This window comes from Microcaecilia unicolor, chromosome 3 (assembly GCF_901765095.1).
Source record: "Microcaecilia unicolor chromosome 3, aMicUni1.1, whole genome shotgun sequence".
Taxonomy (NCBI): Eukaryota; Metazoa; Chordata; class Amphibia; order Gymnophiona; family Siphonopidae; genus Microcaecilia; species Microcaecilia unicolor.
The window spans coordinates 523,332,174-523,353,753 of record NC_044033.1 but is presented as its reverse complement, the minus strand read 5'-3'; the positions used below and the strand labels follow the sequence as shown (position 1 = coordinate 523,353,753).

The 21,580-nt window shown below is 44.0% G+C and overlaps 1 protein-coding gene across 1 annotated transcript in view; it reads right to left on the bottom strand.

Moving 5' to 3' along the window:
* Positions 1-21,580, bottom strand: part of CRYBG1 (crystallin beta-gamma domain containing 1) — a 262,927-nt gene that overhangs the window by 188,910 nt on the left and 52,437 nt on the right. Inside the window, exon 2 of the mRNA XM_030199173.1 lies at positions 10,290-11,449. Coding sequence (XP_030055033.1) covers positions 10,290-11,449 — 1,160 coding nt within the window. The remainder of the gene's footprint in view (positions 1-10,289; positions 11,450-21,580) is intronic.

Here is a 21,580-nt window from a genome sequence, read left to right as displayed (position 1 = left end):
TGCACAATGAATATGCATAGAACAGATTTGCATACAATGGAAGTAAACACATGCCAACTTGTTTCATGCATATTCATTGCTCTAGACCAGGAATGGGCAAACCTCAGTTCTTGAGGGCCAAAACCCATTTGGGTTTTCAGGATTTCCCCAATGAATGAAATTTATTTATTTATTTGTTTGTTTGTTCCATTTGTATCCCACATTATCCCACCTTTTTTGCAGGGTCAATGTGGCTTACAATACATCATGAATAGTGAGAATACATGAGAAAGTATACATCTAGTATAGCAGAAGGATTTTGGGTAACATGAATGGTAGAACATGATAGTACATTAGCAAGCAATCATAGTAAGAAATATTTAAGAATTGTATAAGAATTATATAGAAAATGTGCATTTAGTAATAGTGAAATCTAGTAATTGTGAAATCTATTTTCATGCACTGCCTCCATTGTATGCAAGTAGATCTCATGCATATTTATTGGGGAAATCCTGAAAACTCGACTGGGTTGCGACCCTCAAGGACCGAGCTTGCTCACCCCCTGCTCTAGACTGATTTAAATAGCTACAAGCAACTTAAGTTTGTTCTCCAAGTTATTTAAAGCAACATATTCTCTTCCCCCCCCCCCCCCCACCTCATTACTACTGAAATTTTCTGAATGCATTGATTTTTTTTTGGAGAGGAAGGGTTTCCAAATATTTTATAATATGAATTTTTCCTTAAATGTTTCTGCCGCTTTTTCTTTACTTTCTTATTAAGAGAGGGAGGGCGTCTTGACACTGTTCCTTCTAAGTTGAGCAGAAGTCCTCCACCTATAGTCCTACCAGTGGGAGGTGCTGTTTCACTACCACATTTTCAATAGCAAGGGACAGGCAAGCTCTACAGGATTCCAGGTAACTTGCCTATCTCTAGTGACTAAAAACCAAGGAGGTTAGATTAATAACAGGAGATGGCATAACATCAAAAAGCTGAAGCCGCCCCCCCCCCCCCCCCCCCACCTCCAGGCAGCCTATCAGCTGCTGCATCCATGTTGTAGTTCTTTATTGTTGGTAGCATTTTTATTTGATCTCACTTATAACAGGCCAGCATGTGCAGTATACAGATGTACACAGAGGAACCGTCAGAACAGAATGTCTTTCCATTAGCGTAGTAATTTGTTCTAAACCATAATCAGTGTGTTATTTGGAGGGGCTGGTTATAGAGACTGTCTAGCAAGCATTGCATTTGTACAGACATTTTTTCACTCAGTAAAAAGCCACCAAAACAGACAATCATGTTATGAGAATCAGGAGCTCAACATTCAGAGTTTCTATTTATAAGTACATTTTTTTTTTTATATTAATCAGTTTGAAACTGGGAGCATTTAACATTTTTTTCCTTTGGGTACCTCAAAAGAAAAAGATGGTATGTGGGAACTTGCTCTTTTTGTTTTGTGAAATGCAGTATAAAACTGCACTTGATTTTATTTTATTTTTTTACTGTTTCAAAGACAGATATTGAATAATGAGGGAACAGTTTCCTTCATGCAGTTCTGTCCAAATGTGCCAACATTTTCCAGTTATGTTGTAAATATTTATTTCTTCTTCTTCAAGTCTGTCTCCCTGCTATGTTTTTGTATACAGATGCGATTTTATTATGCAGGCAAACAATATACCACAAAAACACAAAATACAGTAGCAAGCAGCACACTATTAGACACTAAGTTCATACAAAGTTAAATTATGTTCATTGGAAAATAAATCTGTTGGCTGCCTGCTATGTGAATATTCCATCACTGTTTCATTATTGCTAAAAGTATTACTAAGCATGATTCCTCTCATCTTTCCTAGCTCTTTTTATAAAAAGTTAGAAAAACTGCTCTCTAATTTTCTATGGGATCTTAGGACACCCAGACTTTCCTTAGGTAAACTAAAGCTTCCTAAATTGCAGGGTGGGGTAATGTTTCCTGATCTCTTAACATATTTATTTATTTATTTATTTTTTGTCTATTAGATTGTAAGCTCTTTGAGCAGGGACTGTCTTTCTTCTATGTTTGTGCAGCGCTGCGTATGCCTTGTAGCGCTATAGAAATGCTAAATAGTAGTAGTAGTAGTAGTCTCTTGTAATCAGAGGTGATATTGTGATGTCATAATGCCTCAGGCCACCAATAAGAGCCAACCTCATCAGTGATGTCACAATGGCTTGATTGTCCTATACTTGGCTTACTTTTATTACATAGCTCTTTGAGCAGGGACTGTCTTTCTTCTATGTTTGTGCAGCGCTGCGTATGCTTTGTAGCGCTATAGAAATGCTAAATAGTAGTAGTAATAATACCATAAAGCCTTTGTTATTGCTCAGGGCTTCGAGTGGATCTCTCCTCTACTAACTCTTTACCTAGGTGGTTAATTTTTGAACAATTTATTATAGATCCGTTGGTACACTCTCATTTAAATGGATTGCACCTTCCTAAAAGCATTGCCTTGAATCCCATCATTAACACTACTCATAAATTAATATCCTCTTTTGATAAGCAGATGATTGTATCCTGGGACACCACCACATGTATACCTATATGGAATAATCCCAAATTTGTAATTAATAAAAAGCAAATCTCTTGGTCACAATGGCAACACATAGGTATATGGGATCTCAATGATTTCATTGACGTTAAAAAAAATCACACTTGGAAATTATTCTCAGTTATGAAAGCTGAATTCTCTTTGTTTGATACTCACAGCTTAATATAATGTTGAGGAAGAGTAAATTACAAATACAAAAGCTGTCCCATACTCCTGAGATTATTAATATTTCCAAGCAATTTCAACTCTCTGGACATGTTGCATCCCATATATACAAATTCATCTTAAACAACTTTCCTACTAGATGTGTGGGTTTACGCAAATGCTGGGAAGAGGATATTCAACAAATCTATCACTGACAAATCTTGGGAGCAAGTATGGAGTTCTTTATTTAAATGCTCCAGATCCTCCTCAATAATACAATCTCTATATTTCTTCACTCATAGATCCTTATGGACACCTCTCAAGTCACATATGATTAACCCTTCTGTTTCCAATTTATGTTGGTCTTGTCAATCCCAACAAGGTACTCTTAAGCATATTGCATTTGATTGTACATGTATTCAATAGTTTTGGAAGGACTTATGGTCTGATCTAGTAGATACATTCCATCTTTCTGGTCCAATCCTATATAATAATTCTCACCTCCAACAGGATGTGCCTGGGACCTTGCCTGCCGGAAGTGGTCTGCTAGGCAGGCACACACTGACGTCAGTGACAGACAATTTGGCAAAGCAAAACAATCTGAGTGCTGGCCATTAGGACACAGGGTTGATAGGAGAGTTTTAAAAGGCTGAAGGAACTGAAAGTGTTAAATGGGGGGAGGAAGGGAGTTCTGAACGACTGAAAGACATGAACATTTGGGAAAGGAAACAATCTGAATGCTGCCCATTAGGACACAGGGTAGATAGGAGAGTTTTAAAAGACTGAAGGAAACGAAAGTGTTAAACTGGAGAAGGGGGGGGAGTTGTGAATGACTGAAAGACATGCAAATTTGGGACAGGAAAACAATCTCAATGCTGGCCATTAGCACACAGGGTACGTAGCACAGTTTTAAAAGACTGAAGGAACCGAAAGTGTTTGGGGGGGGGGGGGCGAGTTCTGAATGAATGAAAGAAATGAAAATTTACGAGAGGAACACAATCTGAATGCCGGGCATTTGGACACAGGGTAGATAGGACACTTTTTTAAAAAAATGAAGGACGTGAAAGTGTTACATCTTGGGGGAGGGATGAGGAGGAAAGCGGTGGGGTATCTGGATACTGGGCGTTAGGGCCACGGGGGTACATAGACTTTTGAAAGCCTTAAGGAACCCAAAGTGTGGGAAGGAGGAGGAAAAGGAGGGAACGGGGTGAGGGGCATTAGGAACAGGGGAGGGGGCCCTGCCACACACCCTCATTCTCACACACACACTGTCACACAGTCTCACTCTGTCACACACCCGCACATTCATTCTGGCTCTCTCTCTCAAACATACACACTCCCAGGAAAACCTTGCTAGCGCCCGTTTCATTCGTTCAAGAAATGGGCCTTTTTTACTAGTAGTATATAAATATGTGACACTTAAAGATCAATGTTTTAGACCCATTTTAAAGACCAATGAATGTTTGTTTGTTAATACCATGTTGACTCTAGCTTTGAAAGTAGTCTTTACACATTGGAAAGCTTTGCAACAAGCTAATTATCAAGAATGGTGGAATTTACTGTTTCAAACCTATAAATATGAAAATATTTTGCCCAAAAAACATCTCAATATGCTCTGTATAAAGAAAAATGGGCTCAACTGATATCCTATTTTGATGATGTGAAGTGAGAGGTGTATGTTGTACTTTTCCTTTCTTTCTTCGTGTATATTATGTGCCAGTGGGCTAAACAGTATGCAAAAGCAGGTACTTGAAATCTCCATAATTGCTTCCTGTTTCCTCCAGCTCAATGATCAAGGTTACCAACAGCTCAAGCTGAAAATGTTGTAGGTGTGCCTTCCCCTCCCTCACACAACAGTGGTTAAAAAAAAAAAAAAAAAGATTTATATTTTCAGTTTTTACTAACTGAAAAACTATGAGTTTGGGAGATGTGCATTTCTTACATCTTTGTATTTTGCTCAGCATAATTTCTCCTGTATTGTTCTTCTCAGGTTTGCAATTTTCTAATTTTCTTTCTTCAGTTGCTAAGGACTGGTCTGTGTTTTGAGAGTAAAGGATTCTTCTGGAATCTGATCTACAGCAGTGTGATTCATTCCAGCTTTTTGGTGTTCTACAACTGCTGTTCTGTCTTTTTAAAGGTACAGTTCTTGCTATTTATGTTCTGAGAGCTAAAGTAGTTATGGTATATTTTTGGTACATAGGTTCTGTGTAGCTTATTTGCAAGGTTCTGTGTTACTTCACAAACCTATATATTTTCAAAGCACTTAGCCTTCCAAAGTTCCATAGAAACCTATGGAACTTTGGAAGGCTAAGTGCTTTGAAAATATGCAGAGTCTAAAAGTTATCAGGCAGTGGAGGGATTTTGTGTTCTTATTATAGATATATATTTTTTTTTTTTGGGGGGGGGGTTAAGCTATAAGGTGAAATATTGAAGCTGTGCTCTGTATCAACTCCAGAATAGCTTAACAGTAAGACGGTGTGTGAAATCTGTCTACCATTCAACCACATATAGAAAAACCTGGACCCAGATTTCTCATTATTAAAATAAACTAGTGATTCCCATCCTGGAGGCACCCCAGCCAGTCAGGTTTTCAGGATACGCACAATTAATATTCATGAAAAAGATTTGCATGCAAATCTCTCTCATGAAAAGTCACTGTGGATATTCTGAAAACCTGACTGGCTGGGGTGCCTCCAGGACCAGGTTTAGGAATCAATGAAATAAGCAAAGATGTTTATGAGAATAATAAAACCAATTTCAATAACAATTTACTTTTTTATAAACTGACACAAAATTATTCAGGGTCGTCAAGTCGCAGGAGGAATGTGAACGATTACAGGAGGACCTTGCGAGACTGGGAGAATGGGCGTGCAAGTGGCAGATGAAGTTCAATGTTGACAAGTGCAAAGTGATGCATGTGGGTAAGAGGAACCCGAATTATAGCTACGTCTTGCAAGGTTCCGCGTTAGGAGTTACGGATCAAGAAAGGGATCTGGGTGTCGTCGTCGATGATACGCTGAAACCTTCTGCTCAGTGTGCTGCTGCGGCTAGGAAAGCGAATAGAATGTTGGGTGTTATTAAGAAGGGTATGGAGTCCAGGTGTGCGGATGTTATAATGCCGTTGTATCGCTCCATGGTGCGACCGCACCTGGAGTATTGTGTTCAGTACTGGTCTCCGTATCTCAAAAAAGATATAGTAGAATTGGAAAAGGTACAGCGAAGGGCGACGAAAATGATAGTGGGGATGGGACGACTTTCCTATGAAGAGAGGCTGAGAAGGCTAGGGCTTTTCAGCTTGGAGAAGAGACGGCTGAGGGGAGATATGATAGAAGTGTATAAAATAATGAGTGGAATGGATCGGGTGGATGTGAAGCGACTGTTCACGCTATCCAAAAATACTAGGACTAGAGGGCATGAGTTGAAGCTACAGTGTGGTAAATTTAAAACGAATCGGAGAAAATTTTTCTTCACCCAACGTGTAATTAGACTCTGGAATTCGTTGCCGGAGAACGTGGTAAGGGCGGTTAGCTTGACGGAGTTTAAAAAGGGGTTAGATAGATTCCTAAAGGACAAGTCCATAGACCGCTATTAAATGGACTTGGAAAAATTCCGCATTTTTAGGTATAACTTGTCTGGAATGTTTTTACGTTTGGGGAGCGTGCCAGGTGCCCTTGACCTGGATTGGCCACTGTCGGTGACAGGATGCTGGGCTACATGGACCTTTGGTCTTTCCCAGTATGGCACTACTTATGTACTTATGTACTTATGTACCTTGAGCTACTACCGATAAAGGTGTGAGCAAAATCCAAAGAAATAAATATTGTACTGTTCAGTGTATCACACACATTTCCTGCTCTATCGAGATCCCTCCACAAAACTATACACCTCAGTCACACAAAGAAAAACACAGACAAACCCTCACCAAATACATAAGCAATCAAAGACTAAAATTAAAGAAATATACATGTAATCCCCCATTGTATGGGGATTACTGAGGGGCCAATGATCAGAAGCAAATGCGGGCACTAGAGGCTATTAGCGCCATACTAGTGCCCATGTTTGCTACCACACCATGATCAGAGCCCACGAGTGTATGAAACAACGAGCTTGCTGCCTCTGATCGCAAGTAGATGCAAATGTACGCTAAACAGGTATTTCATTATTCCTCCCCAATGATCAGTGGGTAGCATAGTAAACATTGGCGAGCTGCCCGCAGCCAGCTCAGAGCTGGCGTTAGGGTATGCAGATCATTGGGGAGGAATGGGGAAGCCCTGCCCAGCATGTATTTGCATGCTAGCAGGCCCCCATCCCCCAATAGAACCCAAACCTGAGCCCCTCCCCCCCCGCAGCAGCCCCAACCCCCAAACACAAGCCAGCGACACAGGGTCTGGAGGTCCAGAAGTCCCCCTGACACACATTCACGGGGGGGGGGGGGGAGGCGATCCAGTGGATCTCTAGCCCTCCCCCTCGCACCCAAAAAAGCCCTGGTGGCCAAGTGGGCCTCAAATGCAAGCCCCCCCCCCACCTGGTGGTCTAGCAGCCCCCTTCCCCCCCCCCCAGGTTAGTGTTGCCCTGAAAATTGTGGTGCCCAGCCCTGCCCAGCACATACTGGGATGCGCTGGGTGGGGCTTCACTATCATATAAAGGAGAAAATCCTTTATATATTAGTGAAGCCCTGCCCAGTGCATCCCAGGATATACTGGGCAGGGCTGGGCGCTGCCATTTTCCAGGTGGCACTGGAAGAGAAGGGAGTGTGTTACTTCGTCCTCCACCTCTAAGGTACGCGGGAGAAGGGGGCCGCTAGACCACTAGGTTGGGGGGGCTTGCGTTTGCAGCTCACTGGTCACCAGGGCTTTTTTGGCGGGTGCAAGAGGGGGGGTTGGAGATCCACTGCATCCCCAGTTTCCCGTGAACTTGTGTTAGGAGGACTGGAGGTCCGCCAGACCTCCAGCCAACATGTCGCTGGCTTGGGATGTGAGAGGACACTGGGTCATCAAGGCCTGCAGTTGAAGGGGGGTCTGGGGGTCTCCAGCCCCTGTGTTTGACAGGACCTGTCAAACAAGTGAGAGATCAGGCACAATCCTCCCGCACTTTTACCCTATGATCAAAGATAATAAGTGTGCTTAAATTTGCCTGCTATTATTTCTGATCATAGGGGCGGTAAAGCCCCGAGCTGTTCCAGCACTATTTTTAGAGCACTGTTCGGAACAGCGAGGGGCTTTTGATCATCCAGGTATGAGAGAGTAAGCCTCCTAGAGAGTCACTGGAGGGAGTGACAGGGAGGTCCATTGATGGGAGGGAGCCCTGCCCATGGGGAGTAGTTTTGAAATAAATTGCAGAGAGAGAGAGAGAGAGAGAGAGAGAGTGCCCTGGTACTGAAGAGTGACAAGGGAGGAGTACTTACAAGTAGATAAAGACCAGTGTTTACCCTTTCGGGAGGGTCTTTGGTTGCCTGCAGGTTTAAGCTGTCTGCACTGTCCCCTGCTATTGCTTGGAGGAGGGAAAGGAGAATCCTGGAAAGAAGAGATCCTTTGGCATTAAGAAACCTGTTGCAGCTCCATAAAGTGGCAACCAGGGGTGGGTAGAGAAGGGCTCAGACTGGGAGCAGGGGGACCGGAGCTAGGGAGAGTTTGTCCCTGAATCAGGGTGGATCCAGAGTGGCATCACCGCTGGAGGAGGGTCAGACTAACTGCTTTTACTACATTCTCTGCCCAGAGTTTAATTACACGTTGAGTGAAGAAATATTTTCTCTGATTCGTTTTAAATTTACCACTTTGTAGCTTCATCGTGTGCCCCCTAGTCCTAGTATTTTTAGAAAGAGTAAACAAGCGATTCACATCTACCCATTCCATTCCACTCATTATTTTATAGACCTATAACATCTCTTCTCCAAGCTGAAGAGCCCTAGCTGCTTTAGCCTTGTCGTCCCATCCCCTTTATCATTTTCGTCACCCTTCTCTATACCTTTTCTAATTCCACTATATCTTTTTTGAGATGCGGTGACCAGAATTGCACACAATATTCACGGTGCGGTCACGCCATGGAGCGATATAAAGGCATTATAACATCCTCATTTTTGTTTTTCATTCCTTTCCTAATAATACCTAAAATTCTATTTGCTTTCTTAGCCGCTGCTACACTGAATAGAGGGTTTCAACGTATCATCAACGATCCCTTTCCTGGTCGATGACATCACGTAGCTATAGTTCGGGTTCCTCTTTCCCACATGCATCACTTTGCACTTGCTCACATTAAACATCATCTGCCATTTAGTCTCCCAGTTTATTTTAAGTGACTGTGAAGAGGGTTAAAGTTAAAGTCTGCCTGTTGCAATAAAAGTTAATTTTGTTATTAAACCCTTCGGAGTGCTGTGTGGTTCCTGGACTGAAGAGCTGAGTGGAACCCAGAACTAGAAAAGAGTCTCCCAAACCCTTGGATCACTATTCCAGACCAATGACCCACCCCCAAGCTTGACTACATGTGTGCTGGAACTGATGAGTGAGGGGAGATTGGCTCTGAATGTGAAACTGAACTGAGATCTGTTTGGTGGTTCTAGGCCGAAGCTAGCGCTTGGGTAAGTCCCAGTTTAAATATAGATAAATGGAGTTTAAATGGAGTGGAGGAGTGGCCTAGTGATTAGGGTGGTGGACTTTGGTCCTGAGGAACTAAGTTCAATTCCCACTTCAGGCACAGGCAGCTCCTTGTGACTCTGGGCAAGTCACATAACCCTCCATTGCCCCAGGTACAAATAAATACCTGTATACATACAATATGTAAGCCGCATTGAGCCTGCCATGAGTGGGAAAACATGGGGTACAAATGTAACAAAAATAAATAAAAGTTGAATTGGGAACCTCAACTCTGTGTACACTGGGGGAAACAAACAGAAATGCAAAGATAGATTTCTCTTATGAGAGATGCACAATTCCCAACTAAGTCTTTGCACAAAAGAATGCGCAAGAAAAAAAGAGTAAAATCCTGGGAGAAACAGCAGCTACAGCACAAAAGTGTGTAGTATTCTGTGACCAGGTGAGAAACGAAACATAACCAGAGCCAACACTAATTCTAAAATTGTTATTGTCATCTCTGTATTTTGTAAATTTTTGTTACATTTTCCTTTTTCACTTCCTTTACCAACTAGTGCTTTAACAACACGTGTACAAATTCTCATGCCAAAAAAATGTGTTCTGCACCTGAATGTATGGGATGTCATCATGGAACATAAAAGCTTTAAAAACTGTATTTCCTGTCTGTAAGGTGCTGAAAATGCATGCAAACTGCAGGACATTGAACAGTCACCGGATTTAAAAACAAAATATTTCTTAAAAATGTACAACATGCTGTTTTTTTTTTTTTCAGAAGCACTTTCTATAGGCATGAAAGAGTTAAAATCCTGCATTTCAGATAGTAGGCTACCGAAAGTCTGAAGACTGTCTCAGACTGGAAAGGATTAAGGGAGAGTTTATATTATACAGTGCTAGGTGCTGGCATTATTACCTCTCTGTCTGCATTCATCCGGGCATCCTAAAAGCGACCAAAAACACACACATCTCCCCTAATTTTGGCAAATAAATAAGGTGCACTTACAGGTTGATCTGCGAAGTGACGGTGGGTTTGGAAACGGTGAAGACGGAGCCCTGCTGCAGCCGAGCTCCTTGCACGATGGTGACCGTGTGCTGCTGTCTCTCGGGCTCGCCCTCGGGCTTTTTGCCAAAGCTGCGAGTTCTCCGGCGCTCGGGAGGGGGGCCGTCCTCCGATCGGGGTGGCTCTGCAGGAGGCTGGATGTGGTGAGGGGAGGAGGAGGAGGTGCTGCTTTCTGCTGCTTGTCTACTGTCAGAGAGCAGGCTAGGGAGTTGCTGTTTGCTCAGCTCTGATTCACCTGTTGCCCGGGCTTCCTGTTTGCCCTGAGAGGAGGGGGCAGCAGCGTCGGGCTCTGCTGCTTGTTGCGCCTGCTCTTCTCCAGTCGATTTCAGCGCCCTCCTCTTCTTGCCCCCCGATCTCTTGCTGCCCAAGCTGCCTCTTCTCTCCTTTTCCAGGCCAGGGCTCTCCGGGGACAGGGGGGAGTCGCAGTTTTTGCTCAAGTAGATGTCCACCTTCAGCACCGTGGCCGGGCTGTTGTCTGGGATGGAAGCCGACCTCCTAAGCCTGGGGCAGGGATTGGGGCCGGCGTCGGGCTGGGGAGTGCCCGGGGCAGAATGCACACCGGTGGTGGCGGCCTCGGCGCTGCCCCTAGACGGTAGGTAGAGCTTTTTCCCGTTCACGGGTGGACTGAAGGGGCTCTTGGACTTGCCTCTGCCCGCTCCCTCGGTGGCCACCGCCGGACTCCTTTTGCCTTTGCCGGCCTCGGTGCCTTTTTTGCACGGTGTGTTTCCTGCATGCTTTGCACTTTTTTCGGCTCCTTTGCCGGCTGCCTGATGGAGCGGCATTGGGCCGAAACCGGGAGCAACAGAACCGTCGGGCTTCGGGGACAAGAGTGCTTCTTCGGTGCTGGGGGGCTGCTGCTGCTCCCCCTCCTTCCTTTCTCCCCCTCCGATCTCAATGCAGTCCCGATCCGGAGAGGGGGGCTTGGCTCCGGCTTTGCTCTTCTCTTTGGCCCCCTGCCCTCTTTCACCGTTCGGGCTGACCGGGGATCCCGGGACACCTTTGGCGCTTCTCCTCCGGGTGGAGTTGAACAAATTGCCAAATTTTCCCAAAACCGGCTTCTTGGCGGCTTCTTTTCTCGGCGACTCTGCCGGCTGTGCTCGAGACTAGGAGAGAAAAAAAAGAAAGATTGGAGTGAGGGGGATTATTAGAACAACAAACACTTACCATGCAGTTTCCAGACAAATTACCTTACAAACTGCCTTTCCCAGCTTTTCGATTCCTGGTTCAAAGTAAAATGATAGATTATTGTGAAAAAAATAAGAAAGAAAAACGAATATTCTTCAAAACCGAAACACGTCAGTGGCTCTGCTCTTCCTTCCTCCTCCCTCTTTTGCTTTTACGACCACAATTACCTTCTTATTATCCGAACTGATTTAATACCATGCACACCTTTTTATTATGGTTAAAGCTCAAACCTGTAAAAAACGTTCTGTGAGATTACTGTTCCAACTATTAACTCTGCATTCGTACTTTTATGAGTTTATAGCAATGATCAGTACTTTTTGCTGCATCTTGATTTTGCTATAGACCCATAAGAGTGAGCATGACTAACTATTTCCCTTTCCTTACACAGCAAAACACAGAAACCAAATGCAATATAATAATTCTGTTTTAATCAGAACAGGCAATGAGTCAGGCAAGCTGACCCATGAACCATCAATTACAGGACTCAAGACCCATTATCCTTGCCCCATCCATAATATATTAAATATAATCAATGACTATTAATTCTGTAGCTGTTTAACAAGGAAAACACCATTCCCAAGCATTCTGCCACCTTGCTATGGGGAATGCATTCACATATGTCTCCCATCAAAATTACCAACACACGCAGAAGGTGTTCTCTCCACAGAAGAACAACGAAGCAAAAAAACAGTGGAAAACAAAAAAGTCCTCTCTCCAGTGGTGTCTTCTTAAACAAGGGCTTTATTTCAAAAAAATTTAAAACAACGACCCGACACGTAACGTGTTTCGGCCGTATAGGCCTGCGTCAGGGGTCTATTCACTTCCAATCAAGGAAGAGAATATGTAGATAAAAGTACTGGTCAAATTTCTGCAAATTGAAATGCTCAGAATGTACCTATTGTGTGAAAACGATTGAACGTTTCCATAATTAATACACGCGGCGTGTATTAATTATGGAAACGTTCAATCGTTTTCACACAATAGGTACATTCTGAGCATTTCAATTTGCAGAAATTTGACCTGTACTTTTATCTACATATTCTCTTCCTTGATTGGAAGTGAATAGACCCCTGACGCAGGCCTATACGGCCGAAACACGTTACGTGTCGGGTCGTTGTTTTAAATTTTTTTGAAATAAAGCCCTTGTTTAAGAAGACACCACTGGAGAGAGGACTTTTTTGTTTTCCACTGTTTTTTTGCTTCCCATCAAAATTACCCATTGTTTATGAGAGGTAATGTATCACGTGGATCAATTGTACTTTGACATTGACCACAGCAGTTGAATATCATCAGCCATTTAATAACAGCTGATAACTCCATGGTCCTGCACTAGAAGAGCTAATACTGATGAAGATGTTAAAAGAGCAATGGGGCCAAGACTGATCCCTGCAGTACTCCGCAAGGAAGCATGTGACAAGTGTTTCTCTGCACTCTATCCAGTCCAAGTCTTTCCCCTCTCTGCTTCACTATTTCTCTTTGTCTTTGCCATGCCCCTGTGAATTCCAGTATTGTCTTGCTCAATACATCCATTAGGAGATATTAGGCGATTTACCCAGATAACCCACTGCCCTTTCTATAAAAACATATTTTATTTTGCTCCTGAGTGTCTCCCACTTCAACCTCAGACCATAGCATCTTATTGCAGATAGGGAGAGGGAGAAACAGGGGTGATATGATACAGACGTTCAAATATTTGAAAGGTATTAATCCGCAAACGAACCTTTTCCGGAGATGGGAAGATGGTAAAACGAGAGGACATGAAATGAGATTGAAGGGGGGCAGACTCAAGAAAAATGTCAGGAAGTATTTTTTCATGGAGAGAGTAGTGGATGCTTGGAATGCCCTCCCGCGGGAGGTGGTGGAAATGAAAACGGTAACGGAATTCAAACATGCGTGGGATAAGCATAAAGGAATCCTGTGCCGAAGGAATGGATCCTCAGGAGCTTAGTCAAGATCGGGAGACGGGGCTGGTGGTAGGGAGGCGGGGATAATGCTGGGAAGACTTATACGGCCTGTGCTAGAGCCGGTGGTGGGAAGCGGGACTGGTGGTTGGGAGGCGGGGCTAGTGCTGGGCAGACTTGTACGGTCTGTGCCAGAGCCGGTGGTTGGGAGGCGAGGATAGAGCTGGGCAGACTTATACGGTCTGTGCCAGAGCCAGTGGTTGGGAGGCGGGGCTGGTGGTTGGGAGGCGAGGATAGAGCTGGGCAGACTTATACGGTCTGTGCCAGAGCCAGTGGTTGGGAGGCGGGGCTGGTGGTTGGGAGGCGGGGATAGTGCTGGGCAGACTTTTACGGTCTGTGCCCTGAAGAGCACAGGTACAAATCAAAGTAGGGTATACACAAAAAGTAGCACATATGAGTTATCTTGTTGGGCAGACTGGATGGACCGTGCAGGTCTTTTTCTGCCGTCATCTACTATGTTACTATGATAGTATCCCAGGATCTGAAGGTGTCAAAACACGGTGACAAAGTGATAGCTGTAGCCAGAAAGATGCTAGGCTGAACAGAGAGAGGCATAACCAGAAGAAGAAAGGAGATGTTGATGTCCTTGTATAAGTTGTTGGTGAGGCCCCACTTGGGAGTACTGCATTCAGTTTTGGAGGCCTTATCTTGCTAAAGAGTAGTCTTGAAGCAGTTCAGAGGAAGGTGACTAAAATGGTATGGAATTTTTGCCAAAAGACATATGAGAAGAGCCTGAAGGCATGAATATGTATACCCTAAAAGGAAAGGAGGGATAGGGAGCTATGATACATTCAAATACTTGAAAGGTATTAATATAGAACAATCTGACCCGACTGCACTTAAAACTGCCGAATTGGACCCCCCCCCCCCCCCCCCGCTACTGACACCAACATTTTTACAGCCCCTGTTCTGACAAAGCATCTACTGCAGTGCAAAACTTACAAGCACCGCTCGAGCTGACTCCCTGCCGCTGACAGAGTGAACAGCAGCGGAGCTTCTCTGCCATCGCATCTGCCTAAGCCAACTGCGAACCAAAACAGGAGCCAGAAAAACAACAAACTGTCACAGAGCAAAAACAGAAGCTGTCTTGCTCTTTTAAAGAGAAAGTAAAGGGCAGAGAACCAAAATCAAATCTCGTCTTTTTTTTTTCTCAAGGCTGCCTCTCCCTGCCTCAAAAGCTCTTCCCCTGAAGAGCTTGAGGAAACTTCCTTTCTGTGCTGAGATTTCCTCTTTTTGTTTTTACTCAAGCACAGCTTAAAAGAATACCAGGGAGGACATGGGGGAGGGACCCGGCCACCCGAGTTTGACACCCCCGAGGTGCTAAGAGACCCCGAAATACATGACAGACCTCATAGACCTGCCAACAAGAAACACAATTGAATCATCACGGACATTCCTAAATCTCTACTACCCAAGCTGCAAAGGACTCAAATACAAATCAACCTATGCATCCAGTTTCTCCTACATAGGAACACAATTGTGGAACGCATTACCAAAAGCCGTGAAAACAATGTACAACCACCTAAACTTCCGGAAGTCACTAAAAACCAACCTGTTTAAAAAGGCGTACCCCATCGACCCAACTTAAGTGCCTAACCCTGCAACACGATACCAAAGCTTGTAATAGACTATTCATAACGCTTCCTCTCTATGATTCCCAATGTGTCTATAACACATGAACCTTATCCGACCACATTAACTCCTTGTATTTGTTTCACTATCGGAGATGGCAAACGCCGCTACGGGACAATGTAAGCCACATTGAGCCTGCAAATAGGTGGGAAAATGTGGGATACAAATGTAACAAATAAATAAAATAAATTCACCCAAACCAAGACATTAAAACCCACTAAAAGAATTACAGCAAGAAATAGAAAAAATATAAAGAATATAATATAACAAATATAATATAATAATATGAGACTGAAGGGCTCACCATCTTCCACCTGCTGGAGACTGAGATTACTGGATCTTTCTCTTGTTGCCAAGGGCTCTTATTGGCTCTCTCTAGAGTCACAGTTTTTTTCACAGTCTCCACCTGCTGGAAGGCGTGCACAACCCGTCACATTCTGGACCGGTCCGGAGGGACGCTAAGTAATGATTAATTATTTAGGGGATGGGACTTGTAAACCGCTTTGATTGTAATCATAGAAAGGTGGTGTATATCTTATTATATACAGGTGCTTGGAGGGTTACGTAACTTGCCAAGAGCATATAATTTGTATCTTGGTATCACAGAATCCTATTGGCTACTCTCATTCTACCAGTGCATTGAAATTCAAAGCGGTTGCTGAGAAAACGGCAAAAAACTCTAGGGAATTACTTTTTTTTGTCTCACCTTGTAGAGTGTGTACAATGCATGGATTCTGTGCCAAACTATGATTGAAATGGACCAATCAAATAATAGGAATGTCTTCCAATAGAAATGCAGAGTTTTAGCCAATCATACTGCAGTTAGAAGCACAACTCACAGTATAAATTTTGGCAGGAATTATCAAAACGTTTAATGCATGTTGGCTAGTCTGGAAAGTGGTTCAAAGATGAAAACAAATTCAAAGTGCAGGCTGCATTTGTTGCAGGAAGACCAGGTTTGTGTGGTAGAAAAAGAACCAGATCTCAATCTAATTTAGAATTTATGGCATAAGGTGTCACTGGAAATAGCTAAGAGACAGCCAGTGAACAAAAGGGAACTTATTGAATCTCTTATTGCAAATTAATTATTTAGGGGATGGGAGTTGTAAACCGCTTCAATAGTAATCATAGAAAGGTGGTGTATATCATATTATATACAGGTGCTTGGAGGGTTACCTAACTTGCCCAGATAATCCTATTGGCTACTCATTCTACCAGATCTCAGAGATGTCTATAAGAACATAAGAATAGCCATACTGGGTCAGACCAACAGTGGCCAATCCAGGTCACAAGTACCTGGCAGAAACCCAATTAGTAGCAACATTCAATGCTACCAATACCAGGGTAAAGCTGTGGCTTCCCCCATGTCCATCTGAATAACAGACTATGGACTTTTCCTCCAGGAATTTATCCAAACATTTTTTTTAAATCCAGATACACTAACTGGTTACCACATCCTCCTATGCTTTCCTACAGCAAATGCATTTATTTGTACCTGATTTTATATACACTATGCATAAACATAATGTATACATAATTTCATATTATTTATGTAATAAACCTTGTTCATTTATCCTAGAAATATGAATATAAATACATTTCAGATATTATACTTGAACACAAGTCACACAGCACGCACCAAAAATAGCCAAAGGGTTTTGTTGGACTTTGACATTTATAAAAGTGTATCCTAGTCTCCAGCATATTCAGCAAATGTCCAACAAAACAGACCAACGCAGAAAGCACCTGGGAGAGCCCCTGAACCTTGTGCAGTAATATTTTTGGGATAAATGTCTACATTGGTTTACTAAGAGAACCTGAAGTGCCTGGTCCCATCAGGTTGTATCTTATTGTAACTAGTTGGTAAATCACATTCAGCTCCCACTGGATGTGGACTGCTGGTGAGGCGAGGCAATTGTAGTGCAATAGCCACATCAACGGGGAACCTGGGGGAAGAAACAGGAAGGTCGCACTACCCACTAACTAGGGGAGAAAATGTAAGCGAGGTGATCACAATACAGTGGTGGAAATAAGTATTTGATCCCTTGCTGATTTTGTAAGTGTGCCCACTGACAAAGACATGAGCAGCCCATAATTGAAGGGTAGGTTATTGGTAACAGTGAGAGATAGCACATCACAAATTAAATCCGGAAAATCACATTGTGGAAAGTATATGAATTTATTTGCATTCTGCAGAGGGAAATAAGTATTTAATCCCTCTGGCAAACAAGACCTAATACTTGGTGGCAAAACCCTTGTTGGCAAGCACAGCGGTCAGACGTCTTCTGTAGTTGATGATGAGGTTTGCACACATGTCAGGAGGAATTTTGGTCCACTCCTCTTTGCAGATCATCTCTAAATCATTAAGAGTTCTGGGCTGTCGCTTGGCAACTCGCAGCTTCAGCTCCCTCCATAAGTTTTCAATGGGATTAAGGTCTGGTGACTGGCTAGGCCATTCCATGACCCTAATGTGCTTCTTCCTGAGCCACTCCTTTGTTGCCTTGGCTGTATGTTTTGGGTCATTGTCGTGCTGGAAGACCCAGCCACGACCCATTTTTAAGGCCCTGGCGGAGGTAAGGAGGTTGTCACTCAGAATTGTACGGTACATGGCCCCATCCATTCTCCCATTGATGCGGTGAAGTAGTCCTGTGCCCTTAGCAGAGAAACACCCCCAAAACATAACATTTCCACCTCCATGCTTGACAGTGGGGACGGTGTTCTTTGGGTCATAGGCAGCATTTCTCTTCCTCCAAACACGGCGAGTTGAGTTCATGCCAAAGAGCTCAATTTTTGTCTCATCTGACCACAGCACCTTCTCCCAATCACTCTCGGCATCATCCAGGTGTTCACTGGCAAACTTCAGACGGGCCGTCACATGTGCCTTCCGGAGCAGGGGGACCTTGCGGGCACTGCAGGATTGCAATCCGTTATGTCGTAATGTGTTACCAATGGTTTTCGTGGTGACAGTGGTCCCAGCTGCCTTGAGATCATTGACAAGTTCCCCCCTTGTAGTTGTAGGCTGATTTCTAACCTTCCTCATGATCAAGGATACCCCACGAGGTGAGATTTTGCGTGGAGCCCCAGATCTTTGTCGATTGACAGTCATTTTGTACTTCTTCCATTTTCTTACTATGGCACCAACAGTTGTCTCCTTCTCGCCCAGCGTCTTACTGATGGTTTTGTAGCCCATTCCAGCCTTGTGCAGGTGTATGATCTTGTCCCTGACATCCTTAGACAGCTCCTTGCTCTTGGCCATTTTGTAGAGGTTAGAGTCTGACTGATTCACTGAGTCTGTGGACAGGTGTCTTTCATACAGGTGACCATTGCCGACAGCTGTCTGTCATGCAGGTAACGAGTTGATTTGGAGCATCTACCTGGTCTGTAGGGGCCAGATCTCTTACTGGTTGGTGGGGGATCAAATACTTATTTCCCTCTGCAGAATGCAAATAAATTCATATACTTTCCACAATGTGATTTTCCGGATTTAATTTGTGATGTGCTATCTCTCACTGTTACCAATAACCTACCCTTCAATTATGGGCTGCTCATGTCTTTGTCAGTGGGCACACTTACAAAATCAGCAAGGGATCAAATACTTATTTCCACCACTGTAAGTACATGGGAGAGAGCTGGTTAGTGAGCCAGATAGTGATAATGATGGGGGGGGGGGGGGGGGGGGGGGGAGAGGTGGCCACAGTGATTGGAAGGAAGGAAGGGGGGTGATGGCTGCAGTGAGGGAGGGATGGGGTAAGATGGTTGCATTGATTGGAGAGGGACCGGAGCAGTGGTATAGCCAGACCCAGTATTTTGGATGGGCCCATGGGCATAGTTTGACTTTTTCATTTGGGGGGGCAAAGGATGGGGTGGGGCATATTAGAATATCCATTTGCATATATATATCTATATATGTATACATAGATATAGATATATACAGATATATTTATTTATGGCATTTATATCCCACATTATTCCCACCCACGGGCAGGCTCAATGTGGCGTACAACAGTCTATTAAATAACAATATTACAAAACACAGTAGAGTCGTAATAGGGAAAGAGGAACAGCAGGAGGGAGCAGGAGAGAGGGGAAGGTGACAATTTGTTGCTGTGGCAGCCGTGGTTCAGAAGAATGAGGCACCAGGAGGGCTCACGGCATATGCTCTACCGAAAAGGAAGGTCTTGAGCCGCTTCTTAAAAGTCGGGTGATCAGTGGTGAATTTAACCACTTGGGGCAGCCCATTCCAGAACTGAGTGCTAAGATAAGAAAAAGAGGAAGCATACACAGTCTTGTACTTTAGGCCACTGAAAGCTGGATAGTGGAGATTGAGATACGAGCGAGCTGACTTGCAGGAGTTCCTGGGTGGCAAGTTAATGAGAGTGTCCATGTAAGCAGGAGCATCTCCATAGATGATTTTGTGCACCAATGCGCAGATCTTGAAAACGATACGGTCCTTCACAGGAAGCCAGTACAGCCTCTCACTTAGTGGGCTTGAACTTTCAAATCTCGATTTACCGAAGATGAGTCGAGCTGCTGTGTTCTGAGCAGTTTGCAATTTTTTTTAGTAGCGTGGATGTGCATCCCCCGTAGATACTGTGGCAATAATCGAGACGACTTATAACTAGGGACTGAACTAGGCTGCGGAAAACCTCTCTAGGGAAATAAGGCTGGATACGCTTAAGCTTCCAAAGGGAGAAGAACATATATATATGCAAATGAATATGCTAATGCGGAGGAAGGAAGGAAGGAAGGGAGAAAGAGCTGGCTTTTTTGGGAATAACCATAATGAATATGTATGAGATCTCATACATATACATTATGGTTATTCCCAAAAAGGTCAGCTCTTTCTCCCTTCCTTCCTTCTTTCCTCCTTACCCAGCACTCCCTCTTCCTCTCCAGTAGTATTTCCCCACCCCCTTTCCCATACCATACCATGCCAGTGTTGACCTTAGAAATGCATAAGCTCTATATGTAGATCCTTCAAGAGGTAGTGTGTCATGATTTAGGCTCTAAAACCCTTTCTGATGTTTTGGTGCCACCTCAGTAAGGCCAACATACAAAACACTATACATAAACTTGTGCAAAAACACACTCATAACCTTACCAAACCATAACACCACTAATTCCAAGGACAGAACGAGCAATAACCTTATGCGTGGAAAGGCATCACTGTAATTACACCGGGCTCTAAAACACCAGTACACTACCTAGTGAAAAAAAACAAAAAGGGCTGCAAATACTACATGTACCTTGATCACACATGAAAAACACATGACACAACAGATATGACACATGGAACTAGAAATAAAAAAAATATGAAGGCAAAATACTGAACTGGAAAGTTACCTCAAGAAGTTAGACTCGGCATGCAACAATACTATAAAAATTGAAACTTACATGCAAAATATCACAGATGCACATTTCCAATAGCTGACATAGTCCAATTAATAAACTGTTGTCTAATCATTTAGTTTTTCTATTCGCTTTGGTCCCAGTGTCTTCTGTTTTATGCAGTGTCTTTTTTCCATTTGATATTTTTTTCTCTCACCATGTCCACCATCATCCTGTCTACCATCTGTAGCCCTGTCCCTATCCTTCCTCAAGTTTCAGTATCTGCCCTCAAAGTGTTCCGATCCAGCCCTTAAATTCAGCAGTTTCCCCTCCATCCATATCCAGCATTTCTCCTCACTCCCCTCCATCCGTGTGCATCTCCTGTCTTTCCTTCCCTCCATCCTTGTCCAACATTTCTCCTCTTTCCCTGCCCTCCACTCCATCCATGTCCAGCATTTCTCCTCTTTTCCCTCCCCTCCATCTATGTGCATCTCCTTCCTGACTTCCCTCCTCTCCATCCATCCATGTCCAGCAACTCCCCTGCCCTCTCCTCCATCCATCCATATACAACAAATTTCCTCTCTCCCCTGCCCCTCCATCCATCCATCCATGTCCAGCAATTCTCCTCTCTCCCCTGCCCTCCCCTCCATGTCCAGTGATTTCTCTTCTCTCCCCTGCCCTCCATCCATGTGCATCTCCTTCCTCTTCCCTCTCCTCCATCCATGTCCAGCAATTATCCTCTCTCCCCTGCCCTCCCCTCCTCTCCATGTCCAGTGATTTCTCTTCTCTCCCCCTCCCCTCCCTGTCCAGCGATTCTCCTCTGCCCTCCCCCTATGTCCAAAAATTCTCTTTTGACCCCCACCCTCCCCCCATCTATGTCCAGTGACTTCCCCAGCTCCCCCTTTTCAGTTCCTGAGTTCTAGTTCCCTCCTCTCCATCAATGTCCAGCAACTCTCTATTCTCCTCTGCCCTCTCCTCCATCCATATCCAGCAAATGTCCTCTCCCCCTGCCCCTCCATTCCATCCGTCCAGCAATTCTCCTCACTCCTCTGCCTTCCCCTCCATGTCCAGCAATTTCTGTCCCCTTCCCTTCCAGCGATTCTCCTCTGCCCCTTCCCTCCATGTCCA